This window comes from Sinocyclocheilus rhinocerous, unplaced genomic scaffold, assembly GCF_001515625.1.
Source record: "Sinocyclocheilus rhinocerous isolate Xijiao unplaced genomic scaffold, SAMN03320098_v1.1 scaffold1883, whole genome shotgun sequence".
Taxonomy (NCBI): domain Eukaryota; kingdom Metazoa; phylum Chordata; class Actinopteri; order Cypriniformes; family Cyprinidae; genus Sinocyclocheilus; species Sinocyclocheilus rhinocerous.
In genome coordinates this window covers 193,183-205,830 of record NW_015637558.1, presented here as the reverse complement: position 1 = coordinate 205,830, position 12,648 = coordinate 193,183, and the positions used below count along the sequence as shown (strand labels likewise).

Here is a 12,648-nt window from a genome sequence, read left to right as displayed (position 1 = left end):
TGTTAAAGATAAAGCTGAAATTATATTACACAGTCCAAGCTAAAAAAAGCTAATTTTGTTAAAAAAGAGAAAAGTTGGGAGGTTGTAGCTCAGTAGCTTAGTACATATAAGATACATAAATGTAGTTTCATTTGTCTGAGTACAAGGTTTTATTTTTTCAATTTTGCACCCTGTTTTGTCCCACTTCTCAAGAGTAATATCGATATTAGCCCCACGGTGGCTCTGCCAGTATGGTTTTCTTCTACACCATCAGTTGATTTTCAAATATTTAATTTAATAAATGAAAACAAGAAATATGTTCCCAAAGAGACAATAGTGCAGCAGCATTTAGATAGTCATTACTTTCAATTTTTACAAATTTATACAGATGGTTCTAAAGACCCAGAAACTGGGCGTACAAGTGCTGCCATGTATATTCCTCACTTTAAATATAAATCTGCAAAAAGAACTTCTAATAATATATCAGTATATGCAGCAGAGATGATCGCTATTCAGATAGCTTTACAGTGGGTGGAAGAAATCAGCCAACAACAGTGCTAATCTGTTCAGATTCATATTCTGCACTCACAAGTATACTGAGGGGAGATATATTAATAGAAGTACTGCAAAGTTTGTACCGAATACGCCAACTGAGAATTATTATTATGCGCCTGCTCATGTTGGAGTGGAAGGACATGAGGAGGCACACAAATATTGACATACACATACCCTTGAGTAAATCTGAAGTTAAAGGTTTAATTAAAGTAGCTGTCAGAAAGATGTGGCAAGAGAGATGGGATAAAGGTAACAAAGGGCGACATTTGTATAATATAAATAAACAAGTAGGACACGTAAGAACTGCTTCTGGTATTAGAAGGGATGCTACAGTGATATCTCGATTGAGAATTGGACGCTCTACTCTTGATAAATCACTCCAGATGATAGGAAGACATGAATCCGGTCAATGTAATCACTGTGGACTTCCAGAAACTGTAGAACATGTGCTGATTAACTGTAGGGCATATGAAAGGGAAAGAATACAGTTAAAAGAGGAATTAAAATCTGCCGGCATTAATTCTATGACATTACAGAATGTGTTAAACAGTTGTCATAAAGGTTATAGTAAATATATATAGTTTTTTTATGAGCATGTCCCTTGATATCGTCGCCTCACACTCCATCCCAGCAGGTGGCGGAATATGCACCAAAAGCCGGAAGTGTCTGTCTGTGACGCGTTTACGCGTGTGAGGAGGACGAGCAGCACGTGCAGATCAGCAGCAATGGCATCGACACAAGAAGCAGAAATCGTCTTCGCTCAGAAACTCGCGTCCAACGAGAAGCCCGTGAGGAGCAGAGCCCTGGTGAAGCTGCGGAAGTACATCAGCGCGCGCTCAGAGACAGCAGAAGGTAATACATCAGCGAACACGTGTGTGCTCGAGCTTACGTGGAGTCATGCGTTTATTATCTAGTGCTAGGATTTTATGAAGTCGTTACTCTGTAAATACCGTGTGAATATCGATTGACTGACTGACTTTATTGATCCCAAAGGGGAATTCACAGAGCTCACCACACATAACAAATATTAGATGGATAAAAATACCTAATTTCATACAACACCCCTTTGTTTCAAGCATCAAAGTGCGTACTACACCATGATTACACTATATACTCCCTCTGTCGTGCGCTGTAACACCGGGGCTGAATGAATCTTGAGCTAAAAGAGCTGACACACTGTTTGATGAAGGGGATGACAGTCATGGCTCTTCAACAGTGCCTGACGTAACGTTACACCAAAGGATCTCAGTCGCTTTAATACATCAGTGCGACTCTGACCCTGCTTATAAACCGGTCTCGTGGTGTCAGACCAATCGGGCTTGTTGTTCAAATATACACACAATCTCAATTTCTGACTCTCTGCCACCACTTGATGAGGACATCTACTATCAAACACAATTTGCTCGGTCTTACTAGCATTACGCCTAAGACGATTTGTTTCAAACCAGTCCACAAATGCTTTAAAAGCTCCCTGTATTCACTCTCATCATGATCCATTATACAGACAACAATTGCGGAGTCCACAGAAAGCTTCTGGAGATTATACTGGAAACCTGAGGTATAAAAGGTGAATAAAAACGGAGCTAAAACAGTTCCTTGAGGAACGCCAGTGCTACACATAACTTAACCAGCTGACCATACTCTGGCGTAATCCAGCATTTTCTAACTTATTCTTGAGTAATGCAGGCTGGATAGTGTTGAATGCACTAGAAAAATTAAACCGTGTTACCTGAAGTCTCTAGAGATAAATAATTGCATCATTCACCCCAACACCAGTTTTGTGTAGCACACAATAGCTGCTTAATTTAATTTAAAACCAGTCTCAAAAACCTTAATCAACTGAGCGTTAAAGCCATTGGTCTATAATGTGCAAACTCAGCGGGGCTAGTTTTCTTAGGGACTGGTACTACACATGATGTCTTCCAGAAAACGGGAACCCTTTCCAAGCTCAAGTTGAAAAGGTAATGCATCACCCAACAGATTTGATCAGCACAGCACTAATACATCAGCACGCACAGACACGCACACTACACACTTTGCACGCACAGACACACACACACTCACTCTCACACACACATACGCACAGACACGCACACTACACACTTTGCACGCACAGACACACTCTCTCACTCTCTCTCTCTCTCACTCTCTCTCACACACACGCACAGACACGCACACTACACACTATGCACGCACAGACACACACAGACACACTCTCTCACTCTCTCTCTCACTGAACGAGCTCCTGCTGTGCTGTCAGTAACCGGTCTGTGTTTTTGGGACTGTAGGAGGAACTGTCCACAAAGATCTCCAGGCTCCTCCACAGCTTCCGGACGCTCGACAGCCGTAAGTTCACATTTACAGCTCTAGCACAAGAACATCCATCTGCAGGTCTGCACATCTTCTTGCTTTGCATGTACAACTCTTCAAACAAGTGCCTAAAATGAACTACAGAAAACCTTGTATCTTTCTATTAGTGATGAACAGGACAGTTTGGCTTTACTTAAAGCCTTGATGTGTAATGTGTTATTGAAGTTATTCATAATGCGCATCATAATACGTTATAATACCTCGTCATAAATAACTGTAACCAAAGTTATGCGCTACAATATTTGCAGATTCCATGTTACATCTGACATTGTGTGTTGTGTTTTAATGCATTATATTTTTCAAAGGTATAACAATAAATAAATAGACAGTTGTTATTATAACTACATTTATTCATGTGCTCATACAGTGCATTACAATAATGCATTCATAAATAACTGCAGCCAAAGTTAATGCACTATATAGTTTTTGTCACATGTGAAGTTGGTAGTTTGTCATTTGCCCGAGCTGCTTCAGTGCACACACACATGCACGACAGAAGACGAGCGAGTTCTGGGGCATACAGTGGCTTGTAGGTATTTTGGTTTTCTGTCTTCTGAAGTATCTCGTTATGGTGCGAGAAACTGTAAATGAAGAACTGGGGCCAGTTGCATAAACTGTTCAGACTAGTCTTAAAAACCTAGTCATCTAATTATTGTTCTTCAAGACTGGTCTTTAATTCAGTTATGAAAAGGTAGATTGGTCTTGTTTGTATTGGAAGAGTAAGACTGGTTACCCATTGGCAGCTGCTAGTTGGTTAAACTAGTTCTTAAGACACAGTCTTAACACGGTGGCTAAGTTTATGCAACTGGCCCCTGGTTGTTTCAGTAATTTTCATACAGTATTTTCTTTACTCTTAAAAAGCTGTCTAAAAGGGTAAATTTATGCACTTGAGGTCTGAGATGTGGGAACGGTGAAGAGAGAGAGAGGACAAACATTTTACATTTTAGCTCCGCATTGCCATCTAACCAGACAATATTGTCTTAAAGTATGGATTTGTCACCGGTATCGTAAAAAACCCAACCCTACTCACCTGTTTGCATGTCTGTGGTTTGCTCTCTCGTCTGGATGTGAACCGTAGAGTTCCTGTATTTGAAGACGTTTCTTCAGACCATGAAGAGAGAGTGGAACGGCATCGACAGACTGCGAATGGACAAATACTTCCAGGTCAGTTCTGATCTGTGACCGGGACGCTCTGCTGTATCTGTGTACCCGAGGAATCATTTACATGCATTATTATTACCTACAAGTTTTTTATTAATCTCAGCATTGTCTGTCTTTTCTCTGTTAGCTCGTGCGCTTCGTTTTCCGAGAAGTGTTTGAGATGCTGAAGAGACAGCAGTGGGAGTCCAGGTAACTGATGTGTTGCAGCTTGAGCGCTCTTCAGTGTTTGCTGACGTGTTTGGCAACTTCAAAAGTGTATTTAGGGCTGGCGGTTTAACGCGTTAACTTAATTAATTAGTTATGAAAAAATAACGCACTGTTAACGCACTGGCCCCGCCCCCAAACATGTAGATCATCTTACAATTCATACAGTTGACTGTTCACAAAATATGACGCAGAGCAACAACTCCATAAATGCAGTTATGCCCTAAAATTCAAGATATTGGGGCAAAAAAATGCCCCTGTATGAGTTTTTGTCTCATATTTATATCATACGATAAGCGATATCACACGAGCAGCGAGAGCAATATCACACGAGTGCTGTTTTTGTCACGAAGAACACGAGTGCAAATGTGATTTTATACAACAGTTCAGTAAATAAGTTAATATTGTGCAAAATTTAAACAAAATATTGTGCTTTCTGTTCAATTTTGCCAATGAAAATATTACCTATAAAGCCACAGCAGAATTGTTGTGCGTCTCCGAGCAACACAGCGATGTTTAGTTTCTGAATGAATCCGCGTTTTGAACGAATCGAGTGAATCAATGATTCAAAGAGTGAGCCGTTTACTGAATTCCTGAATGAATCATCCGTTTGAACGAATCGACTCAAACACATTACCGCCACCTGCTGGAAGTTTTGGTTTCTTCTTTAGAATATAATTTCATTTACTAAAACAACAGCAACATTAAAGGTATGGTTCACCAAAAATAAATAAATTCAGTCATTTACTCGCCCTCATGGTGTTTCTAACCTAAATGACTCGCTTTCTTTTGCACAATATAAACGGTATTTTGAAGACTGTTGTTAACTAAGCTGTTTTGGTCACTAGTGACTTTCATTGCATGATCAAAAATACCGAGATGTTTCTCGAATTATCTTCTTTTATGTTCCATGCTTTATGTTAGGCCATTGTAGCCGAAACATTTAACACAAAAATAGCTCTAAATTATCTTTTGGGGGTATTTTCACTGCCAAATTTAGGTTGCGATTAATTAATAGCAGCACCCTGTAATTAATTAGATAAACAATTTTAATCAACTAACATCCCTAGTATTATAAGCTTTTTTCAAAATTTCTAATTAAAACAATGTGATCAGAAGAATGTTACCGATCAAATAAACTCAGTATTACCAAGATTAATTTGCACAAGAGGTGGCACAGAAGAACACACCAGTGGCTTGTAGGTATATTTACAGACGTTTAATGAGGCTCAGAGGTGGCATGAGTGCAATTAAATTCATGTTGAGATTAATGTTTTGAATATAGAAATAGTCAATGATTTAAATAACTGAAATGATGCTTTAAAAATAAACTAAAACTGCCAGCAGGTGGCGGCAAGTCACTGATTTTATTTTATGGAATAACCGAACAAAAGCTGAAGTGTTAGGCCAGCAGTGTTGGGTGTTAATGGTCTTCTAGGAGCTTGAGTTGCGAGCGCAGCGTGATCTCGGCCTGTGCTCCTCCTGCAGGCTGGTGAGTGAGTTTCTGCAGCTCTTCTCGGCTCAGCTCCTGCACAGCTCCAGCGCAGCCCCGGCCGGATTCCTCCTGCACGCTCTCGACCTCTATCTGACTGAACTGGCCCTCGTCGGCTCGGCTGAGGTACGCCTGTGGCATCAGAAGTCATCGCATTATGATGTTTGGTGCTGTTCTTGCACTAATGCATTGCTTTACATGCTCTCTTTTGAACGAATCCAGTCTCCTCCACTGCCGAGTTTGTGTAAATAAACATGCATGGGTGTTTTTGAATGCAATTATTTCCTGCTGATCAGATTATTATCAGATTATCAGATTATCACATTGAGATGGTGCTCCAATCTGATGGACTGAGGGGTTTACATGAAGACATTTCACTCTGATTGAGCCATGCATCCCATTGTAAAGCGATTATTTGGCTGCATGTAAACCTAGCTGTTGAAGCGTAGTTTTGTGTTCTGTGTAGGGTTGTCACGGTATGATAATCGTCTCTGGAAATATCACGGTGTATATATTAAACAATAATTCTTATCAGTAACAATGACTCTTAAAAGAACAAGAAGTTATTTGAGTGAACAAATCCTTTATTACAACAAACCATTTTAATGAGAGTATTGAAGTCTCCCTTCTGAAAAAATAAAGCTGTACACTAGGGCTGCACAATTAATCGAATTTCTAATCGCGATTACAATTATGGATGCCATAATTACGTAATTGTTCAAAGCGGCAATTAATCGTTCAAAGTCCATTTATGTTATTCTGTGTGCTTAAGATGCTTTTTATCCTTTCTACATGTTATCTTAAGGGTTTTTCCATTGTTTTAGTTTTAGTTTAACATTATAATACCATTCATATTTAAACCAATCCGATGTATAGTTGACATTTGAGGATTAATATTATAGAAAAGCACTAAAGGTTTTTCAGTTAGAGTATTTCAGCTTGTTTATTTTCATATAAAAATACGGCACGCAGTTGCATCAAACAATGGTATAAACATCATTCAGTGTAAATTGTGATCATCGTAATTAATAATCGCAATTACAATTTCAAGGGAATAATCGACAATTATGATTTTTTTGTCATAATCGTGCAGCCCTAAAACATATCTATTCATGAACTCATAATTACTATTTCCGACTCCACTTAAAGAATCCATAATGCTCATATTTTTACCAAAAAGTACATTTGACCCCTTGTGCAGTCAGTAGAGAGCATTCAATCAAAGAGCGACTAGCTGTGAGCATAAATATAACTTTGACATTTCTGATATTAAGCCAGATAGAATGTTTGTTTCTGTTTTAAGTTATTTATTTTTCTTTCTACATGTTATCTTAAGGGTTTTTCCATTGTTTTAGTTTTAGTTTAACATTATAATACCATTCATATTTAAACCAATCCGATGTATAGTTGACATTTGAGGCTTAATATTATAGAAAAGCACTAAAGGTTTTTCAGTTAGAGTATTTCAGCTTGTTTATTTTCATATAAAAATATGGCCTGCAGTTGCATCAAACAATGGTATAAACATCATTCAGTGTAAATTGTGATCATCGTAATTAATAATCGCAATTACAATTTCAAGGGAATAATCGACAATTATGATTTTTGTCATAATCGTGCAGCCCTACTGTATCTATATCACACTTTAATATTTTAATTAATGTTTTAAATGTTATCAAATGGAAAATGTACAACTTTTATTTTTGGCAAAGTTAAAACATGGACAAACATGATATTCCTTGAAAACAATGCTTAAATTATTTAATTATAAAGAATATTATTATTATTATACCACCTTTTGAAGTATCTAATATATTTCTGTCATAATTTCAAGTTAAACCGGACTTTTATTTTGACGGGTTGTAGCGGACCTGTGTATTCGACGATGGTTTTTCTCCAATAAAACTAGGACATGTTTATTAAAGTCTCCTCTCAGAGCAGCTCTGCTGATGTTCATGTGTACATAGACGCTGAACACACCGTTAGCGTCATGCGTGCTTCAGTGTGTAGCAGATAACACAGCGCCACGCAGAGACGTGCAGAAACAAGCAGATTAGCAGTCTCTCTGTGCTTTAATATTCACAGACACGTATCATAACTACTTCAGATTTATCCACGATTAGTTTTCACATGGTTCTAGCTTCATAGATGAAGTGTTGCTGCAGATACAGAGATCTGTCTCACCAGACTAGAGCGTGTCGAGAAGCCTTATTCGTCTAACCAGCTTCGTATTAGTCCTGTTTCTCAAGCTGCTTCTCATTACTGTGATTTACAGGTTTGCCAGACTAACTCCAGTGTAATACAGAGCTTGAAATACTTTGTATTCTCTGGTGTTTGTGTATGAATGAGGCTGATCTCGTGCTTCTCTCTTCCAGCTGACAGCAGAGCAGAACCACACCTTTATTGAGCCTTTCTTCAAGACTATGGCCAAAACCAAAGAGTATGACATCCACTGCTTCATTCAGATGATAAATGCATAAAAACACAATCTTAGTTAATACTGAGACTATATATATATGCTGTGTTTTTCCTGTGTGCTCTTCAGTCGGGTCCTGCTGAAGGCCATCGGCAGCAACATCTTTAACACCATCGTTGATCAGGTTCCTTACGCCATCGAGGATCTGCAGAGAGAGCTCCGTCAGAGCGCAGAACTGGACTCTAGTGAAGAACCGGAAAACCAGCAGGACACTGGAGAGACCAAGACTGAAGCCCTCTCAGAAAGCTCACGGAAAACCCAAGGTACACGCGCTAATACCAGTAGAAAAGAAATGATAACACTTTATTTTAAGGTGTCCTTGTTACATGTACTTACTATTATAATAACAATAAATTATGCATGATTACATGCAAGTAACCCTAACCATATAGTGAGTACATGTAGTTAATTAATATTACTCACTACTTAAATGTATAATTACACTGTAACACTTTAAATACGTGTTTAATGGCGTCAAAGTAGCCTATTATTAATGAAGGCCAGTATCATTGATACCAACACTGTTACTGATGTCTCTATTAAATGCATTTTCCCCACAATTCAACCATTAATTATAGCCATGCAATGTTACAGTAAAAGCGAAAGCTGTTGTTTTTAACATTTAGTAGGCTTTGAGAAATATAACTTTTTATTTTTTATTTTTTGAAACTGTTTATTGAATTTTCTTCTGGAATAGTAATATAAAACAAAAAGCAACTGCAAATTTAGAACCCATCCCAACCCTGGTAGACTTAAAAAATAAAATAATAATAATAATAAAAAAAAAAAAAAAAAATGTATATAAAACAATAAATTTTTTTACAAAGATTTTAGAGCGAAATAAAACTTTTAATTTAAGCAAACGTAAAACAATCTTCACATAAGCTATAATTAGTATGTGCATAATCTAAAATTGTAATCTAAAGATTTGACAGACAGCGCACCAGTGCTGGATTCACGTCTCTTCGTGCTTGGTGTTTGTGTATAACGTCTACTGTAACACTAGCCAAACGATGCCAGGGAAGAAATGAGTTCAGTTTAGCTTGTTGAAAATGATTAATCGCACAGTTAACACATTAATTTAGACGGCTCTAGTATAAATGCGTTTGTCGTAGCACTGGCACAGCGGCGTAACTGAAGTCCACTGCAGAGAACAGGAGAAGCCTCTGCAACATTCCCAGGGTTATGTGCTATGCGTCTGAATTGAGGCTCGTTTGTGCTGTGGTTGGCAGTAGATGTCGCTCAGATCACCGTGCGCACATGGTGACGTCTGCTTCTCAAGGGTTCAGTGGTTAAGCTTCGAGTTTTAACGCTTTGCACGTAGACATGCATGAAACCACTTGTTACATTGTCATTTCGTCTGTTTGTTTGTAAAGAGAAGCAAAACATGATTTGAATGAGTTGTCAGTATGTCCTTTGATTGATGTTTTGTCGTTGGTGTCAGACTGTGATGAAGAGGAGTATTTGCTCTCAGACGGCATGGACGCTAGCGATGACGACACGTGTGGACCTGTTCTTCAGGTGTGTGCCGTACACAACTCTTTCTTTTTGTTGCCCAAATGTTTATAAATGCTAAATTCTTATGAATTGCAGATGCCTGAGCATCGTAGCAGACAAACTAGGTGTTGTGCAAAAACTATTATAAAGCGGATAGTTCCGGTGCTTGATTCTGATTGGCTGAGCCACGTTCAAAGCTGTTGTAAATGACTCTACAAAGTAACATACACCTTTGTTTACATTTGTGTGTTGCTCGGCAACCACTTTGTTGCAACCACAACTGTTTCTGAGGAGCTACATTGTTTGGTGGAAGAATACTGTTTTTATTAATATCATTACACTTTATTTGCTCCGTTTTATTCTGTGAAACGTTACTACGTATATGGAATAACCGTTTTATAAAAGCAATAAGCCCCGTGAAGCCGTGGTTTACAGTGAATTTATAACAGCTAAGGGGGTTTTAGGCACTCCGCTTCGTGTCGTAACAACACCCCTTAGCTGTTATAAATTCACTGTAAACCATGGCTTCACGGGGCTTATTGCTTTATTTGAACAGTGCATGATAGAAGTACAGTAGGATGCTTTAATGAACAGATTATCAGAGACTCCTGGCGCTTAAATAAACGCATTGTGTTTGGTTATGCCGTGTTTAGAGAGATATAGACAAGCGCTATTGAATTGCTTTCAAAGGTTGCTTGTTTCTCTGTGCATGTGTGTAAATGATCGTGTGTATATGTATGTAATGTTATTTGTCTTGTTCAGTTCGACTATGGTGCGATAGCTGACCGTCTTTTTGAGGTGGCCAGTCACTCGAATATACAGAGCTTCAACAGAGCCAAGATTTACAAGTTTGTGAAGATGTAAGTTTTGTTTGTTGTTTTGAGGAAGAGAGACTCGTGCAGACAGTGAACGTGATTAAAAGTGTTTGCTGGGTTTAACTCCATGTGTCTGATCTTCTCTTTCTCTGTGGGATGAAGTTTCCGAGACCTGAGTGAAGGTGAGCGCTCTGACGAGTGACCGCTTTTAGTGAAACGGGTTATACTTGGGTCACTCACGGTTGTTTTCTGTCCCATCGTTAGGGGTGTTCCCTCAGGACGAAGTGGAGAAAGTGTCCACCGATGAAGATGATGATGATGATCATAACGGCAGAAGGAAGAGAAAGAGAAGGAAACAAAAGAATAAAGAGAAGAAAGGCGAAGAGTCACTGAAGAAATCCAAAGGTTTGTGTTTTAAATCACAAGGAGTCAGTTGAAGTTAAAAGGGTTTTAAAGATTGTGCGGTTCAGGTAGTTTGTTGGGCTTCTGTGTCCCTGCAGCACTCTTTTAAACGTTTGTATATATCACGATGATGAGCTCTAGAGCCCTGCATTTCAGCCCGGGCCTGACTTTTTTACGCCCCTAGGGCTGGGCTTCAGGCCAATTTTCACGTCATAGTTCAGGCCGGGCCTCTGGCCTGTTTTAGGCTTCTCCTTGTTTTTTATATTTTAGACATCCATCAATTAGTGATGAAAAAAATTGCCTTGCTGGTGGAAACAACCAATGAGTCAGTTGAAGTTAAAAGGGTTTTAAAGATTGTGCGGTTCAGGTAGTTTGTTGGGCTTCTGTGTCCCTGCAGCACTCTTTTAAACGTTTGTATATATCACGATGATGAGCTCTAGAGCCCTGCATTCAGCCCGGGCCTGACTTTTTTACGCGCCTAGGGCCGGGCTTCGGGCCAATTTTCACGTCATAGTTCAGGCCGGGCCTCGGGCCTGTTTTAGGCTTCTCCTTGTTTTTTATATTTTAGACATCCATCAATTAGTGATGAAAAAAATTGCCTTGCTGGTGGAAACAACACGAGACCGTGCCGACGGTGTTCAGTGTCCCGCAGCAGCAAGAGTGCAGAGCGCAGCTGAAGAGATCTGCGTTCAAACGCATGCAATCGGCTTAAGCTTGCCGCAAAGCACCGGCAAAAGTAATTATCATGAATGTGTCAGACGAAATAGTAAGGAGATATTTGAATTATTTACTAATAAACTAGTGTTTTCTGAGTTTGTGTCGCAAGGATGAAGTTGCCGATCCTGACTCGCCATCTCCTCAGACGCGCCTTTAGAGAGTAGTGCATTTTTACGGATTATGATTATAATGAAAGGGTTTTTAATTTGTTTTATTTCGATAAGTAGTCATTTAAAGCTTTCTATATATATATTTATCATGTCTGTGAGGCATGTATTCGCTGAGTTTCGGTTCATTTTTGTGAAGCGCTCCTGTTCAAGATGAGACGGCAGAAAGCGCATCATGTTTGTTTTCTTTATTTTATAAAAGCACAACGTTTTGATGATATTGAGTGCACATAAATAAAAGTAGACCCTTTACAGCTACGAATGATGTATTACTCTTACCTTTATGAGCAAAAATGACGGCGTATTCACTGAAAAAAATGCAAGTGATTGCGCTTCAGCTTCCACTCTCCGCACAAACTACTTGATACAGCACACATTTATCTAGGTTTAATGTTTAAACATTGTTATATGCTTGAACTGTTTTATATCTATAGATTTTATTTTAGGCAAGTCGTGATGATTTGAGAAGGCTAAATTGATCAAACATAGACTCACTGTCTGCCGCTGGCTGCTTGGTCGTTACTTTATAAAAACAACAACGTATATTTAACGAACAAAAAATGCTCCAAACGTTCTTTCTAAATTAACTTAATAAAAAAACGAAACAAAATATAATCACTTTGCCATTACATACAAAACTGAACTATTTTAATAGCTGAAACAGTAGTATAAGCTGTTTTGGGAGAAGGGCTCAGACGGGCTCGGGCCGGTGATTCTGATGAGCTGTCGCACACGGGCCGGCCTAGGGCCTATATTTGAGGCCCGTGCAGGGCTCTAAACGTTAAATGAGTGGAGCGCTGAGCGGAGCGCACA

The 12,648-nt window shown here is 38.9% G+C and overlaps 1 protein-coding gene across 1 annotated transcript in view; it reads left to right on the top strand.

Moving 5' to 3' along the window:
- The first annotated feature begins 1,259 nt into the window (after window positions 1–1,259).
- The window catches only part of rrp1 (ribosomal RNA processing 1), an 18,391-nt gene continuing 7,002 nt past the window's right edge, over window positions 1,260–12,648 (top strand). The window contains exons 1-12 of the mRNA XM_016564098.1: window positions 1,260–1,386; window positions 2,461–2,495; window positions 2,823–2,880; window positions 3,983–4,068; window positions 4,193–4,254; window positions 5,758–5,887; window positions 8,137–8,201; window positions 8,307–8,500; window positions 9,682–9,758; window positions 10,497–10,594; window positions 10,712–10,731; window positions 10,814–10,954. Of these exons, the coding sequence (XP_016419584.1) occupies window positions 1,260–1,386; window positions 2,461–2,495; window positions 2,823–2,880; window positions 3,983–4,068; window positions 4,193–4,254; window positions 5,758–5,887; window positions 8,137–8,201; window positions 8,307–8,500; window positions 9,682–9,758; window positions 10,497–10,594; window positions 10,712–10,731; window positions 10,814–10,954 (1,093 nt within the window). The remainder of the gene's footprint in view (window positions 1,387–2,460; window positions 2,496–2,822; window positions 2,881–3,982; window positions 4,069–4,192; window positions 4,255–5,757; window positions 5,888–8,136; window positions 8,202–8,306; window positions 8,501–9,681; window positions 9,759–10,496; window positions 10,595–10,711; window positions 10,732–10,813; window positions 10,955–12,648) is intronic.